Source organism: Corapipo altera, unplaced genomic scaffold, assembly GCF_003945725.1.
Source record: "Corapipo altera isolate COAL_440 unplaced genomic scaffold, ASM394572v1 55, whole genome shotgun sequence".
Lineage (NCBI taxonomy): Eukaryota > Metazoa > Chordata > Aves > Passeriformes > Pipridae > Corapipo > Corapipo altera.
In genome coordinates this window covers 17,439,978-17,457,155 of record NW_020884882.1, presented here as the reverse complement: position 1 = coordinate 17,457,155, position 17,178 = coordinate 17,439,978, and the positions used below count along the sequence as shown (strand labels likewise).

Sequence of the window (17,178 nt, the reverse complement as noted above, 5' to 3'; positions counted from 1 at the left end):
GGGGTGCCCAGCAGTGAGGGGGTGCCCAGCAGTGAGGGGTGCCCGTGCCAGGCTGGCAGCGCGGGCGGTGCCGCTCGTTGGAGCAGAGTGTGTGTCCAGCCCCGGGGTGGCTCAGGGGGCTCTGTCCCGGCCATCCCGCGGCACACACGGCCCGTTCCGTCCGGAGCATTCCACAGTGCTCCAACGAGCAGGGCTGCTTCCCTTCAGCATCCCTGGGGCTGTCTGGGCAGGATCTGTGTGATCCCTGTGTCCGTCACACTCTCCCCTCTGCGGCTCCTGCACCGCGTTGCCTTCAGGCCCCTCTCAGTGCCTTGGTTGGTGATTTCCAGGCACGGGTGGCTCTGAGCTGCCGTGCTTGTTGTTGCTGACACCTGCCCTGCTCCTGTGAGGCCTGGCCTGGGGGGGATGGATGAACATGACCTTCTGCTGTGGAAGGCAGAAAGTGTTTAGCTCATGGATGCTCAGCTCCATCTCCTGCTCCGAGGAGCACTTTGGCTGTGGAGCTGTGTGTGCCTCCTGGTGAGATCGTGCACTGTTAGTCAGGAATTGGCTCTTCAAAAGCAAGTTTTCGTAGCAGGACAGTAAAATTCTTTGTGTTGCTTCTGTCTCTTGCCCTGTAGCAACTGCTTTTTAAAAAAAAAATATTTTACTTGTGGTTTAGGAGCAACAAAGCAATATAAAGTCTGTCTTGCGTTGAACAACTGAGACAATATATTTGCTTTCTTTGGTTGTATCTGTTACTGGTATATAAATAACACTGCAACAGGTTTATTCCTAAACAATCATTCCATTCCATCTTTTTGAAAAACAGGCCTAAACAACAGAGCATGAAGGATCGTATTTGAAATTTCTGCCATAAATCTTCTCTTAACAGGCTTGTTCTTGCAATGGCTGTTGAAGGATTTGGTTGTTGTGAGCCCTGCAGTGTGGGTGGACAGCAGATCGGATTAAAAAGCCTGTGTGAGATTTGGGAGTGTGTTGTTGATGGTTGAGTGTCACAAGCTCAAGGGGTGGTGACTAATTAAGATTAATTACAACAGCATCTTGACAGGTGCAATACAAGGAAAGACTAACAAGGGCTGGGCTGACCTTAATACCTGCAGGCCATTGTGCTCTGGACCTGGACACAGGGCAGGGGCATCACCCGAGGGACATGCTGGGGTCAGCAGGGGGGTCAATGTGCTGAGGTCCAAAGTGTGAGCAGTGGTCAAGGAGGAGCAGAGAGGGAAATTGTGCTCCTGCCAAGTCTGGGGCTAAACTTGTCCTCACTGAAATTTCTCCCATTCACTGCTTTTTTCCATGTGCTGAGCAGAATGGGTTTGAATGGTGAAACAAACTGGTTTGAATGGTGAAACTGGAACAGCTGAAGGAGCTTTGTGTTTGCTTGCTGCTAAGATAACAAACCAATTGTGTCATCCACCCAGGAAGCAACAGGAAAGGGACACACTTCAGAAACCATGATGAAGTGAAAGCATGAAGAAAAATTAGGGCCTGTGGGGCAAACAGGGTCACCTCAAGTCTGCTTGGTGCTCGTCAGAGGGATCTGTCCTCGAGCCACCAGGTGAAACAGGCCTGGCTGTACCCCTGGCTTGGGGTGCTGGGGGTGGCTGGGGACACCTTTGGGACCGAGCTGCTGTCAGTGTGGTCAGTGCAGCACGTTGGGTGCCCACAAGAACTGTGACTGCTGATGAAACCAGACACAGGATAAGGACCTGGCTCACAGGACACCAGGATGCTGCTTGAGAAACATCACTTGTCTGCTCTCAGCACAGGGAAGTCACTTCTCTCATCTCTGGCCAGGTCTTTAACTGCAGCACATCCATGCCCTGGCCCAGCTGCTTTTTAAGCCTCTCTGAGGGGAATTGTGTGCACTGGGCAGAAACTATAATTTTTTACAGGCTTCTCAGGCATTCACTGTCTCAAACTTAAGCCAAAGCAACCAAATTGATTTTAGCTCAGCCTTGTTGCTGTTCTGATGCAAGTCACCCTGCGGACTCTGTATGGAAAGAACCAAACCCAACCCATGCTGACTTCAATCAAAAAGGAAGCAGATGACTTTTGTTCTGAAGTGGAGATGCTTGTGAATGGTTTTGCACAGAAACAGTTCAGCTGTGAATTAAAACCAGCTTCATCCTTTTGGTTCCTGCTTACAGACTGCAGCAGACAGGTACCAAGTTGGAGCCTGTACAGGCTGGATGTTCATGGGCCTGAGCCTGTGCCTGACACAGGCACCCTGTTTTTGCTCTGGCTCCTCTGCTGGGTCAGAACCTCAGGGATGAGCTGTTCAGAAGGACAAAGCTCTTGCAGCTGAATACAGCCAACGGTGCCATTTATGGCTGCTATTTTGGCAACAGCCTTTATCCAGAACATGTAATTAATATGGCAAACACAGCTCGTGTTGTTAAATAACTAATGAACATTGGAACATATTTTTCCTCCTCCGCTGCAGCTAATTAACTGATTTGCAGGAAAGCTTCCTGGGCCGCAGCTGTGGCAGTTTGTCTTTGTGACACAGCAGTGCAAGGCAGGACAGTGTGACTCGACTGCAGGCACCGAGACAGCGCGAGGGAATTGCGGATCGGGGCCGATTGCTGCAGTGCAGGTTGGCCCCAGCCAAAATCAAGGCACATATTGCACAAAAATATTCCCTGAATTTCTGAGCGTGACCTGTGTGGCAGGGCAGCTGGTGAGGTGCACAGTGAGCTGTTTAAGGTTGGGTAACAGTCCCATAACCTTAAGATTTCACAAAAGTCCTGCAATTTGGATCCCTGTTATTCACTGGGCTTCTCTGTCATGTTGTGTCTGGGCCTCTCTGGGTGCTGCAGAAACCTCTCCTGTTACTGCCTGATGCCCTGATTGTGCACATTTTGCTTTTTCACTTTCCTCTGAGTGTTTTATAAAAAGATGGAGATGGTGAGGATAAGGAGGGCTCAGAGAAGCCCTCTGATTGTTCTCCTTGGGAAAATCCCGGGAATTGTCTGTTTTACGTGTGTCCTGTGACATTGGCTGCAGAAACTGCAGTTGGCTGGAATGTGCATTATAATTTGCAGGGTTTTGCAATGAAGTAGCTCAGGGCCGAGGCAGGAGCCTTTGCTCACTGTCCCTTGCCATTGCCTGCAGTCACATCTCCCCGTGGTGGCACATCCTGTGTGGCTCCCATGCGGCATTTGGAGCCCGTTTCAGCCGAGGCTTGTGCTTGGCAGGAGGAGGGATCATGCGGCTCAGCCTGACCTAGTCCAAGTCAAACACTCCTGGGTCCTGCTGGCAACCACAGCTGAGGAAAACTCTGTGTTTTCTTCATTAAGCCTTGTGTAAAATTACTCTGCCTTTGTGGGTTCCTGCTCTGTCTTAACCCATGAGCCTCAGGCAGCCCATCCCGGGGTGTCCCAGCCCATCCCAGCGTGTCCCAGCCCATCCCAGTGAGTCCCAGCCCTGCTGAGGCTGATCCCAGTGAGCAGTTGGGCCCCACAGGCTGTGTCAAGGCAATGTGAGATAAACCATCCACATCCCAGAGGGAGATGATGGAAGGGGACAGTGTGACTGAAGGCATAAAGAGAGAGGAGCAGTTGGGTTTCTCTTGCCAGCTTCGTTAAAATGATCCCAGTGTGCCCTTTGGGCCCTTGTATCTGAAAGGGAAAGCTGGAAGGGTGGAAGTTTTACCTGCAGAGAGTGTTCCTGGCAGTGGATCAGCATCATCCCTCCTGGATCTGGAATGTGAAGGACACAGTGCTGCTGCACCCACCAGTGCTGCCTGTGCCTGCTGGCAGCAGCAAGAGAAGGATGAGGTGGTGACAGGGGACAAACCCCATTTTTGTTTGGGAATTGCAGCTCCTCCACTTCTGGATGGTCCTGCTGTCAGGGTGGTGGAGCAGGGGCTGTGTGATGTCTTAGCAAGTCCAAGTGGAGGAACAGATGTGTTGGGTCAAAAGGGAGTTCAGGGTGACTGTGGCCTCCTCACAGTCACTTGTCATGGAGACCCTTATCCCAGCTGCAAAGCACTGGAGGTTATTCCTTGTTTCCCTGTTGGCAGACACACAGTGTGCTTTGACTGCAGGTGTGTGCTGGGGGCACGTCTCAGCCTGTCCCCACAGCAGGACCGAGCTGGATCGTGGTTCTTACACCAACTTGGAGCTGCTGGAAGTAGAGCTGGGGATGAGGTTAATCTCACAGGCCCCCCCTCCCCGTCTTGCTCCTTAGTGCCATAGTGGCCTCCACAGCCCCTCTGCGCTGCCCGTGGCTGTGGCTTCCCTTGCTCTGGTGCTCCTGTGGCCACAGCAGGCGGCTCACAACCTCCTGTGTCTGCAGGTGATGAAGACCTACCACATGTACCACGCAGAGAGCATCAGCGCCGAGAGCAAGCTGAAGGAGGCGGAGAAGCAGGAGGAGAAGCAGTTCAACAAGTCAGGGGATATCAGCGTGAACCTGCTGCGGCACGAGGACCGGCCTCAGCGGCGCAGCTCTGTCAAGAAGATTGAGAAGATGAAAGAGAAGGTGGGTGAGAGGGAAGGAGTGGAGAAGCCTGGCTGGTGTCAGGGCTCTTTGTGGGCAGGGTGTTGGCTCCAGCCCTGTCCATGTCCATGCAGCCATTGCTGTACCCGTGGGAAGGGGTTAAGGAGGACGTTGACTCGTGTGCATGTTCTGCTGAAGGGCAGCCTGAGGAGTCCATCAGGAGTCTCTTCCCTGCACCTGACCATGGAGAAGTGCCAGGAACAGCTCCTGTCAACAAATTGATCCAAAGTCAGGCTGACCCAACAAGGACAAGGGACACCAAGCGTTGGAGGGGTTGGGGGACCTACACGGGAGCCACGTGGCCACCAGTGATACCTTCCCGGCTGGCTCTCCAGGGGAGGGCAGAGACGGGTGGCTGGAGGGGCCTGGGGGCAATGGCTCATGGAGCACAGGGCAGGCAGGGGTGGTGGGAGCAGCTCTTGAGCTGGGGCTTGCTGGGGGCTTGGCTGTGCCAGCTGGGACCCTGGAGGCTGCACTGAGGAGGGCAGTGCCTTGGGCTGTCCAGCTCTGAGGAGCTGGGGTTTGTCCATGACTGATTCTTTAAAAAAAGTGCAGGATTTGGATGGCTTTGCTAGGCAAAACACTTCACACCATTCCAGCCTCAGCAAATCTCCCCGGCCTCAGGATCTCCACAACTGCAGTTTTTGTGTTAATTTTGGAGAAGAAGCAATAGCTTCCCCAGCCATGCTGCATTTGCTCACAGGCTGACCCAGCCCTGGGACATGTATAGCAGTGCAGTTCTTGGAAGGGTTAATCTTTTGACTCAGCCTTTGGAGCAGGGATCTGCCTCAACAGATGTCCCGGATCTGGAGCACATCTGCTTTCCTGCAGAGTTTTAAATTCTGGGTCCTGTTCTAAATTGTGTTGCTTGGGCCTCTAGGCCAGATTCCACTTTGATACAGCTGCGCACATCTGGAGCAAGTCCAAACATATGTCAGTATTTCTGCAGGGGAAATCTGTCCCTCTGATTTTGATTGATGCCAAAACCCCCACGAAGGTGCAGCTGAAGGAGCAGCAGCAGCAGCTATGCTCGGGGGCTCCAGGTACCTCTGAGCAGGACATACTTGTCGTGGCTGACTGGCTGTGCCAGGGATGTTCACATGAGATCTTCACCCTGGCAAGATCCCTGTTTTGTCCCAAATACCAAATTTTATTAATTCCCTCATCACACCCAGTCTGCAGGGTGCTGTGGGGCCCCATGGCAGGAGAAGCTGTGCCAATACCATCCTGTTTGTGCTCTGACTCTGCTTTGCTTTTCCAGAGACAAGCCAAGTATTCTGAAAACAAGCTGAAGTGTACTAAAGCCAGGAATGACTACCTGCTGAACCTGGCGGCCACCAACGCCGCCGTCAGCAAGTACTACATCCACGACGTGTCCGACCTCATCGACGTGAGTGCTCCCTCCCCTGTGCCCCCCAGCCTGGCTGGGCCCCTAACTGCGGTGAGGGGGTGTCAGGGGGTCTTTCAAATACACTTAACTGGGGCTGAAGATGTGCTGTAACTCAGATCTGTCTTGGGATGAGCCAGGTGAGCCCATCAGTTGGTCTATATTTGAGACAGAAACACTTGCCAAGGTCAGACAGCCTTGGTTTTGGTGCTGAAACAGAAGGTTTTTTCTTTCTACTACTTGATAACTTTGGTGGCAGTTCAGTATGTGTGGAAGTGCTGTCCTGGCTGGGGAAGGTGCCTTGGGAGCTTTATCCCAGTGCTCCTTGCAGGGAAGAGCCTCAGGGTAGGAACTGCTGAAGGCAGGTTTCATGGGGATGACAGGAACTGAATGTGAATGTGTTGGTGACTCCTACAAACTGCTTTGAGATGATTCAAATAAGGGATTCACCCAGAGAAGAGGTTCTGGTTTCTTCCTTTAACGGGCATCCCACAGTGTGTAGATTGCACGATGCATTTTCTTCTGCCTCAGCAAGCACATAAATAACTGAGCTCCAAGCACTGAGTTACCATCATTACCTAAATGCACAATTTAAAAAGGTGCTGGAGTTTTTATCTCCTTTCTTAACCCACTAACATGTAGTTACTCTTCTGAGAATTAATGAAGTCTGATGCAAAACCTCTGATGACTTTGAGATTTTGAGATATGATAAAATATTCTTACTAGTCCCTTTTGTTCTCTTTATTATTTAAGATGTGTTAGAAAACTAGTAACTTGATTGTGGAGACATTTGAATGGCAAGATGTGAGAACACCTTCATTTATCTGTGGGCTTTCTGCTTTTGCTGTGTATATTCTCTCTTTCTCTTGTTTATTTATTTTAAAGCAAGAATGACTTATTTTCATGGAGTTTGTGAGACTTTGATTTCCTGGAAAGTTGCTGAGTTCCATTTTAGCTCTGACTGTTTATATTATTCCTCCCAACTTTATTTCCTCGCTGACACTTCCACTGGAGTCAGCAGATGGCTTTTCTCCTGCACTCCAGGAATCCCTTTGGGGACTTTCACTAAAGCATCTCCAACTCGGAGCAGGGAAATTCCCCAGGTTGTAAATTCTGTTCACTAAAGAAGCAAAATATTGGATGTATGAGCTGCACGTGGGTGTCCTGGTTCTAAATCCCCGGAGGAAGAGCAGTTTATCTGAACAGGTTTTTGTACAAATTCAGTGTATTTTGCAAGGGTGTGGCCAGAAGGGCTTCAGCAGCTCCAGAAGGGGATCCCAGTCGTGGGGTCTCAGCCACCAGATCCCACAAGTGCTGAAGGGGATCTGTGTAGGACACCTGAGCCCACGCAGGGAGCAGGTCTGTGGGAAGAGTGTGGGTGAGAAGGGGCTGGATGGGAGAGCAGAGCTTGGGGCCCGGCAGGTGCCCTGATGGATCGTGCCTGTGATCCCATGGCTCCTCCTCCCTGCGTCCCTGTGGGATGGTGAGGGATACACCAGGCTCTTTCTGGACATGGGAGGGGAGAGGGGGCTCTTGCCACGCCCTCCATCTCCAGCACAAATGGCCACGTGCAGCAGCTGATTTCACACAAATCCAAACCGTCAGGACAGAATTGGCAGCAGCCGAGTCAGCAGCGCTTCCCCCATCCCAGCTGGCTCAGTGTCATCTATCAGGCACAGCCTTGTCATGGCTCGTGCCCTGGGCATCACCACGGAGCAGTGACTGGTGACAAAGCTGTGCTCTGATCGCTGCCCTGGCGAGGCAGAGGGTTCCAGCTGCTCCGGGAGAGGGTGGGAGGTTTAATGAGAACTGTAAAACCCCTCAGAGGAGCCGTGAAGGGGTGCGGAGCCGTCTGTGCCTCTGTCTCCAGTGGCCTCGTTGTTTTGTCCTTTAGAAAGGAAGGAAAGAATACAGAGATATGGATCAAATTAGCCTGGGGCTGGCAGTGCACCACGGTGCCTTTTTCTTTGGACGACACGTGTGTCTGTTTAAACGCCTGGGCTCATCTCATTTCTGTCATTAACTGTGTGACCAAGTTAATCTCTTTGGCCATGTATGTGAAGTGGAGATAAAGCTGCTTATCCATCCCTCTGGAGTTCTGTGGGAAATGGCTGCAAGATAGTTTGAAGTGGTCACATGAAAGATGTTGCCAGATTGAGCAGAGAGAAGGGAACAGTCAGCAGCCATACAAGCTGATCTGCCAAAATGTGTGCAGCCTCCTCTGAGTCCTTCTGGAGCAGCAGCTTGCTTCCCTATGGAGTAGTGTTTGCTGTATCCGAGACGAACAAGCGGGGAAATGAGGGGAACTCTGAGGAATTTAATGTTACACATAACTGCCAAATTGTTTGGTTCCTGGAAAAAATTAGCTGAGTCAAGTTAGGGAACAGAAACATCAGTCAAAATAGTTATGCCAGAAATCTTCAGTTGGCTTTGCTGGCCTGGTTGGGCTGGGCTTGGAGCAGTCTGGGCTAGTGAAAGGTGTTCCTGCCCATGGCAGGGGGGTGGAACTGGATAATCTCTAAGGTCTCACCCAACTCAAACCAGTCTGAGATTCTGTGATTTACTTGCCTCACAATACAGCTCTGGGTTTTGAAGCAACATCAAGAGAGTAGAGGCTAGAAATTATAATATGCGTATAAATTATAATATGTGTATGTTATTATATATTATGCATATAATTAAAAAATAATGCAGAATATTTTTTAAATAAAGCATAAAGAAAAATGTGGAAAAGAAGGAGCAGAGCAAATGAGTAGGCTGTTTGTTTGCAGGTAGTGCTGGGTCCTGTGGAGACAGAGGCATTACTGCTCTGCCTGGGGAGTGAAGTGGTCACTGACAGGCACCTGTGGGTGCTCAGGGGTTACTCTGGGGTGGACACTTGCTTAGGTGAGGTGCCTTGGTGCTGGTGACCTCAGCATGGGCCTGGCTGAGCTGTGTCGTGTGTGGGTTCAGCCTCCCAAATAACAGAGGGACTCAAAGTTTCTGGGCCACAGACCACTGTGTAACCCACGAGGAAATGAGGCAGAGGGATCAGTAGCTGGGAAAGCATTTCCTTCTCTCTGGAGCCCAAAACTGCCCCCCAGTGCAGCTCTGGGGTGGGCGCTGGGAGGCACACATGTATTTGGCTGCTTTTGCAGTGTTTTGGCCAAACCCAGCTTGCCTGAGCTCCAGGAGCCGGTTTGTTTTTCAAGTGGAACACTGGGATATTTCCACCCCTCACAGGGTGTTACCAGACGTGATGAATTAATGCTTGGGGAGCTCTGAGCTCGGCAGATGAAAGGCACTGCAGGAGGGCTGGGGATTATTATTTGTGGTTCTAATTTATTTGCCATCAAAGGGATGAGAGGGCTGAGAAAATGCCATTTGTTCTGGGGCTGGGAGCAGCAGTTTGAAGTCTTTTCTTTTTCTTCTGCCCTCCCCATTGTGTGTTCCTCTGGGAATTGCGTGGAAGTCTCTGCTCTGTCTTTTCTTCTCTGGGCACCCGTGTGTGAAGCAGCCGGCACGGTGCTGATCTCCAGGGACTTCAAGGGCTGTGCTGTGTGCAGGAAGTGCCTGCCCTGCTTTTCAGGAGCAGCTGATTTCTGGGCAGTGCAAGTCACCACTGGCTTCAGTGCGAGTCCAGCAGCAAAGGAAAGGGAAGATTTCACATGGAATTTTTCCCAAAAGCATCTGTCAATGCCCTGAGCCCGTCTCCTCGGGTCCTGTGGCATCTGGTGATTTGCCTTTGTAATGGATCCGTTTTGTGTGCTTTGGGAACTACCCTCAGACAGTGGCACTGTTTCCTCCTGGCACTGTTTTCTGTAGCCAAGTAGCTGTGATTTCAGGGAGTGGAAGAACCCTGGTGAGGTCTGGGAGGTGCTGGGGAACAGCGTGGTCCCGTTCCCGGGGCACAGGATTGCGGTCGGCTGGTCTTGGCAGGAGAGCTGGTCCTACCCTGGTGCTGGCATGAGGGTCCCAGCCCTGGTCCCTGCCCTGTCTACCTGGCAGCCCCTGGGCTGCATCGTCCTGGCTTCGGGGTTTCTGTACAATAGTTGTACGGGTGTTCATGCTAAAACTGTCCCATGAGAGAGACAGCACAGGATGAGGTTTTGCCCCAAGTGGTGAATGGAAATTTGTCTTTTCCTCCTTTTTGTGTTGTTTGTTATTTTTTTTAAGGCAAGGCTGTGCCAGTACATAACTGCCTATGCTCTCAGCTAATAGGATTAGAGGCTAAATAGAAGCAGGAGAAGTGGAGGGTTATGACTATTCGATAGTTTCTACAAAACTCCTCATTATTGCACAGGAGGGTTCACAGCTTTTAAAGACTAGAAGGGGACAGGGGTGTTCGCTCGGGTACCTGTGGGGGAAATCAGGAATCAGCCCCCTGAGGCTTTGCTGATGCTGCTTTTAGCAGAGACTGAACCAAATACGGCCCTGCCGTGACATGATCCGAGCTGAGCGGTGTCTCCTCACATCAGCACAGAGCACAGGGCGGCTTCTTGGGTTGGAGCTGCTTGTGGCACCAGCTGAGTTTTCAGATTTCACTTTGAGCTTTCACAGAAAGCGTTGTCAGGCATTGGAACAGGCTGCCCAGGGAGGTGGTGGAGTCACCATCCCTGGAAGTGTAAAAGCCTGGACATGGCACTCAGTGCTCTGGTCTGCTTGACAAGGTGTTGTTTAATCAAAGATTGGACTTGATCATCTTGGAGGTGTTTTCCAACCTCAGTGATTCTGTGAATACTGAAATTCTAATGCAGAATCACTTTCTGTGCCTTTCTGCATTGGTTCAGTAGTGCCTGTGGGTGCCCTAGAGCTGGAGAAGGTGCCTTTGAAATGGCAGCTCCCAACAGGAAGTTCTGCGGAAAAGTTGGGCTCATTTGAGTCACTGGAATTGCACTGCAATCCTTCTCCTCTTTCCTATAGCTTTTGTGCCATACTGGTCCTTCCAGCAGTGCTTGTGGTGGGACTACACCATGTGGCAGTGAAGCAGCTTAACTTCTGCAGTAGAAATTGTCCCATGGCAGTTTTCATGTGATAGGAGTGATTTGCTGGCGGTGGTTAGTTTGGTGCTGTGGCTGTGGGAGGTATTTGAGGTGTTTCTCACAGGGTCCTCTGTTTCTGCCATAGTTATCTGACTTTACATCCTCTGTCAGGAGCTCCAGCCTCTCTTATGTCCCAGAAATACATGTGCTTCAGTTTTGGACTGCAGCCCTTCTGTTGCACTGTGCTCTCCTTCCAGCCCTGCGAGCGTGGCTCAGGCTGAGGTGCTGCTGTTCTGTTCTTCCTGCTTCCAGCATCCTCTCTCTTGCCTTTCCCTGCAGAACAACATCTGTCGACCTCCAGATTTTGGGTGGTGCTTCAGTTCTGTCCTTGCCCCCCTCCTGGGGTTGCCTACTTGCTGCTGGTGGGCCTGGAGCCCTGTGGAGCCCTGCACTGGGTCAGGCTCCGGAGGGGACCGGCACAGGGCTGCCAGGAGCTGCTTCTTGCTCAGCTCTGATGGAGCATTCAGAGCAGCAAGTCCCTGTGCTTGTGTGACATTTAACATGCCAGACTCAGTTACAGTGAGGAGAGAGTTTAAAATGAGGCTTTTGTCTAAGGTACAGTATTTTAGCAGCAATTAACTCTGAGTTTTATCATTTTCCTCAACGTAGACATGAGAGTGATCAGTTATGCATGAGGAGCTGCTCCGTGGTGGGAGGCAGGCAGCTGCCCAGGGAGGGAGCAGGGTGTGCACACACTGCAGGGCATGGTGTCCAGTGCCACTTTGCTTTAACATCCCTGTGTTTGAGAACTTTGGAAAATGGTTTGGGAGTGTTTGTGTGAACAGACCCTCCCTTGGTGTCTCTCAGTGCTGTGATCTGGGATTCCACGCCAGCCTTGCTCGGACCTTCAGGACGTACCTGTCTGCCGAGTACAACCTGGAAACCTCCCGCCACGAGGGCCTGGACATCATTGAGAATGCTGTGGACAACCTGGACGCACGGAGCGACAAGCACACCATCATGGACATGTGCAACCAGGTCTTCTGCCCGCCACTCAAGTTCGAGTTCCAGCCGCACATGGGGGATGAGGTAACGGGCTCACCTGAGGGGCTGCAGAGGGGCCTGGCCTGGCCTCCCCTCCTCTGAACTATCACTGTGAAATTGTTCTGGACTCTTTATCCCTCCGTGCTGCCTTCACACACTGCTGTTCGTGTTTCCTTTCCTAATGAGACTCTTGGCTCATTAGGGTTTCTCCTTTCAGGCTGCCTCTTGCTCCGTGTCTCTCCCAATTAGGGAGCCTGTGGTTTGGCTCTCTCTGCCCCACAGATCTGTACAGCGGAGCTTTGATTTACCTGCTGTAATTGGGAGATGGCAGAGTGAGGAGTAGAAAATGCTCAGTGCTGGACCAGGTCCAGGGCACTGCTGATGGGAAACGGGGCAATGCTGCCTCCGTGGAGGCTGCCAGGAGCTTGTGGGGGCTGGAGGGAATTGTGTGGGTATGCAAATGTGTGTGTGGTGCCTGCGTGACCCACGGAGTGTCTCCTGTGTCAGGTGTGTCAGGTGAGCGCCCAGCAGCCTGTGCAGACCGAGCTGCTGATGAGGTACCACCAGCTGCAGTCACGACTGGCCACCCTCAAGATAGAGAACGAAGAGGTAAGAGGGGTCTCACATTCGGCCTCGCGGGCAGCACTGCTGAGCCTTTCTCCCGTCACCGGGGGTTTCCTGGTGTGCTCAGATGTGGAACCCTCCTGCAGCGGAGCTGGGAGTGCCCACAGACCACGGCCAGTGCAAGCCCAGGGCTCAGGAGCTCTGTTGGTTGCTTTGGTTCAAGATGTGTCCCTTTACCAGTCTGCTTCAAACCCACGCTGTCCTGTTTCCCATAGGTACGGAAAACGCTGGATGCCACAATGCAGACCTTGCAGGACATGCTGACAGTGGAAGATTTTGATGTTTCAGATGCCTTCCAGCACAGCCGCTCCACTGAGTCGGTCAAATCAGCTGCGTCAGAGACCTACATGAGCAAAATCAACATCGCCAAGAGGAGAGCCAACCAGCAGGAGACAGAAATGTTCTATTTCTCAGTGAGTCCCAGCTCAGGCCCTACAGGACACAAAGCATTAATTGCCAGGGCTGAGGCCCAGTTAAGTGCTCGTTAGTGAAGAGCAAGAACCAATTGAGTCTCTTTAAGTGCTTGTCTTCTCTCAGATTTGGGTCTGGAATGCGTTTCAGTGGCAGGGCAGTGCAGAGGGACTGACAGCCCAGGATTTGCCTCGTTCTTCTCTTTGAAGGAACAAGTGGAGTGACCAGTTGTGACCAAAAACTTACCAAGCACCGTAGGAGAGGCTCAGAGCAGGGTGCAGCCTCTGGCTGTGTGTCACCTTCCAGGGGCTCTTCCTAGAGGCCTTCAGGACTGTGAATTATCAGCCAGGCCTTCCCTCTCTATCCGGCACAGCTGAAATTTGCCCTTGGCCCATGGATGAACTGAAGCCACGTGCACCCCACGGAAGCCACGAGAGCCAGGCTGTGTGGCATTGGGCCATGGAGTATGTGCCAGGAGAGGGGCTGTGTGTGCTTGCCCTGCTCCTGTGCTGCACTCCCAGGCAGAGCTGAGGTGTCCATTCTGGTACCTGAAATGCAAGGAAGAGCCATGAGTTCAACAGAGTGACCCTCATTTCAGCATGGACCATAGCCTACAGTTAACAGCATCTTGTGATGCATTACATTTGTGTAGAAAAGCTTCTAGTTTCTCTTAATAGTAGTAATATTGCAAACTGAGGTGGGGTAGGGCAATTACAGTTTTCATTTGTAGTTGTGCTTGGGATTATGTTAATGCTTTTTGCAGAAATTTGATGTTTCCCATTCTCTGTCTTTCATTTTCCATATCTACCTCCCTCTCTCCTCTTACCTATATAATGCCCTGATCTGGAGTGTTCCCTAGTGTCTGACAGCCTCACAATGGGAGGGCAGGTTATGCTGCATGGTGTCACCCAGACAGGGAGCACCTGACAGTCCCTGCCCTGGGAGGGCTCAGGCTCTGGGAGTTCTCCTCAGCATTGCTTTTGCACAGAGACGAAGCACTGGCAGTGCAGGGAAAGCCTCTTTGATTTCCCAGGCCATTCCCAGAAGCATGACAAAGGAAAGCCAGCTTTGAACTCTGTTCTTTGGCCCTCCCTGCATTCCCAGGCAGGAGGTGCAGCACCAAGGAGACTGAGCAAATAAGATCACCAGGCCAGTGGCTGGAGCAGGGAGAAGTGATTAGACTGAGCCTGACAGACTCCTGAGCCCCCTCTGGCAGCCCAATCCCCCTCCAGCAGGCCCCAGGCAACAGTGAACATCAGTTATGGGCTGTGTTGCTTAACCCACCTTGTTTGTTTTGTAATTACAGAAATTTAAGGAATATCTGAATGGCAGTAACCTCATCACAAAGCTGCAGGCTAAACACGACCTGCTGAAGCAGACTCTGGGAGAAGGTGAGTCGGGGTCAGATCTGGGCAGGAGCTTCCATCTCCTGAGAAGGTTTAAACCAGGTGTCACTTGTCAGCCTCCCCTCTGTGTATTCTGCAGAGTGACTGATGGGTCTGTGTCTGGCTGCTGCTGCTCACTGGAGCTACATGTAAAAATCATGATTTCCCTAGAATGTTACTCCTCCCACCTTTCTTTGGGAGTGCACAGCCCTGGGAGAAGATTTTAGCTCTTTAAAGAGTCTAAACCAACTGAATTATTTCCAGTGTAAGGAAGATGGAGATGAGTTGGTGTCCTGATTCTCCCAACAGGAGAGAATATATTTAAATTAAAACACGCAAATGGTCCATGGCCTTATTTTAACAATACAAGAATTGGACTCCTCATCTCAGAGTAAAACAAATAAATAATAGATTTTTGTCAGCTGTTTTGCCAAACATGTTTTCTTTGCCAAATTTATTTAACCTTAAAATCCACCTTCTAATTAGATCCTGTGGTGTGTTCCACTCAGTGAACACAGAGCCAAGTCAGGCACAGAGTGTGAGCACAGGGGAGTCTCCAGGGCATGTACACAGGGCTGGGATACAGCACTCAGGTTCCTGTGGACTGGGGCAAGAGGTGAAGAATCTGAGAGAGGTTCATTGTCACCATCCTGGTCTCTCACCCCTGAGCCACATACTGCTGTGCTCAGGAGGGAGATGCAGGGCCAGACATTTCCTTCACTAGAGCTGTGCAGAAGCAGCTGTGGCAGATCCTCACATGAAGCTTTCTGAGCTTCTCCCGGGCCATGGGATTGTTCTGCTCTGTAGGCATTCAGCAAATATTTAGCCCAGAAATACCAAATGCTGTGTTTTAGTGTGAACTGATTCTTGTTAGGAAGAGTCTGGATTTGCAAACCACTCATGTGGAGTTGTTTGCTGTTTCAGTGAGGAATTGGCTGCCAGCTTGCTTTCTGCAGGTGCCAAGGGAGAGCAGGAAGGAGGCATGTGCAGCCAAATGCTTCCTTTTATGTGTCTTAGCAAAGGAAGTATAACTCAGCTTTCCTGGCCGTGGGAGAGAGGCACAAACAGCATGTGAAATTAGTTTGTTTTTTTTCAGTGGCTTGACAAATACTGTAAAAATTGAACAGATCTAATCAGCAGGGATCTGCTGGCATTTATAAGACATCCAAATACTAAAAATACACAAAGGGAATGGGAATATTGACAGCCAGGATAGAGTCTGCTCAAAGCTGATTGATGGGCTGTTATCTGCCAGGAGAAACTGGGGAACCGAATACTCGGCTGCTTTCGGGTGCTGTTCGTGGCCCCCGGGAGTTGGATGATCCCTTGGCCTCCCTGGGGCTCCAGCCCTTCTCAGGCTGCCCCCTTCCTGCTGGGGCTCAGCCAGTCCTGGCTGGTCCCCAGAACCCATGCTGTTGGCCTGTAGTGCTGCTGGGTATGGGCAGGGAGGGCTTCACATGGCAAAGGAACCAGTGATGTCTGTGGGGACTGCAGCCCCTTTCCCTCTCCTGTGGCCGAGTCTTGGTTTTCTAATCTGTCTTTTAGTGATGGGGGCTTGTGTAGCACAGCTGGGCACCTCCTCTCCCCAAATGCAGCTTCTTTCTGTCAGAAGCTGTCACCTCGGGGTGGAGGAACCAGCAGTGAGGGTATGAGCACCTGCTCAGGTGTGCTGTACTGCTCCTGCACTGGTGGCTGATGTGGAGGGATGATGGGAACTTGTGTTTCTTGCAGGTGAAAGAGCTGAGTGCGGAACAACCAGGTGAGCACTTTCTTCCCCTTCATCTGCTCCTGGGGAGGGCTGGTGCTGGCAGGAGGGGGCTGTGGGAAGAGGGGTTTGCTTTGCTACTGGTGCAGCTTGGTGGGGTTCAGAGTTTCCAGCTCCAGCCCCTGTGCTGGCAGGCTGGTGGTCCCAATGCCCCCACATCCTGCTTCCCAGCTGCATGGCCTGGAGTGCCTGGATGAGGGGGTGACGGGCAGGCCCTTGGTTCTGCTGCAGTGTGGTTTCTGGCTGGCTGGCTCTGATGTGCCTGGACGTGCCATGTCAGCACAGTGCCGTGCCCTGGAGCGTGGCTGAGATCAGGTTGTGTTCAGGCAGGGTGACACGAGGGTGTCCACCCACTCCCTGCCATCCCTCTTGGTTTGAGGACTTTGATGTGGCCCTGAAAGCCTCTCCCAGCTCTGGCTGCTTTTCCTGGGAGTGCAGAGTGTGCCTGTATCACAGGCTTCATTCCTCTACAGCAGGAGATAGTGCTGGGGTGAATGTGACAGGAAGGAGGCTTTGATCCATGTCCAGTTCATGAAATATCTCCACAGAGTTCCAGTGGCTTGCTAGGAGTGTACTGGTGTTCTGACAGCAAGACATGAGTCAGCAAAGCCTCCAAACAGCTGCCCAGAACATGCACAGCCTCTCTCTGTGTGAGCTTGTTCCAACCTTGTTTCAGCGTGTAATAAAATTTACAATACAAACAAAAAAAGCCCCATTCACTGTTAGGAATGGTGGAGCAGATGGTGCATCCTGGGCTGCCTTGCCAGGCAGGAAGGAGGCTCCTTGTGCCACTGGTGCCAGGCCCAGTGGCATCAGGGCATGAGAACAGAGAGGGGCTGTCGGGACAAGAGGGACCTTCCGAGAGTGGGGGCTGTGCAGTGTGTCCCTGCCCTGGAGCACTCTGAGGAGCTGCCCCTTGCTGCCAGCACTGCCCTGTTGTGGGTCCTGGGGAGCTGCCCCCGCACCCTGAGCTGGGTGTCAGGTGTGTGTGCAGTCATGGCTGGGGGTCAGGTGTGTGTGCAGTCATGGCTGGGGGTCAGGTATATGTGCAGTCATGGCTGGGGGTCAGGTGTGTGTGCAGTCATGGCTGGG

General features: G+C 51.8%; 1 protein-coding gene across 3 annotated transcripts in view; it reads left to right on the top strand.

Annotated features, from left to right (window-relative positions):
• The window catches only part of SRGAP3 (SLIT-ROBO Rho GTPase activating protein 3), a 106,501-nt gene that overhangs the window by 71,867 nt on the left and 17,456 nt on the right, over positions 1 to 17,178 (top strand). For all 3 annotated transcript variants that reach the window (XM_027640680.1, XM_027640679.1, XM_027640681.1), the window contains 7 exons: positions 4,306 to 4,491; positions 5,771 to 5,899; positions 11,725 to 11,946; positions 12,409 to 12,510; positions 12,741 to 12,938; positions 14,243 to 14,327; positions 16,053 to 16,080. In XM_027640680.1, coding sequence (XP_027496481.1) covers positions 4,306 to 4,491; positions 5,771 to 5,899; positions 11,725 to 11,946; positions 12,409 to 12,510; positions 12,741 to 12,938; positions 14,243 to 14,327; positions 16,053 to 16,080 — 950 coding nt within the window. The remainder of the gene's footprint in view (positions 1 to 4,305; positions 4,492 to 5,770; positions 5,900 to 11,724; positions 11,947 to 12,408; positions 12,511 to 12,740; positions 12,939 to 14,242; positions 14,328 to 16,052; positions 16,081 to 17,178) is intronic.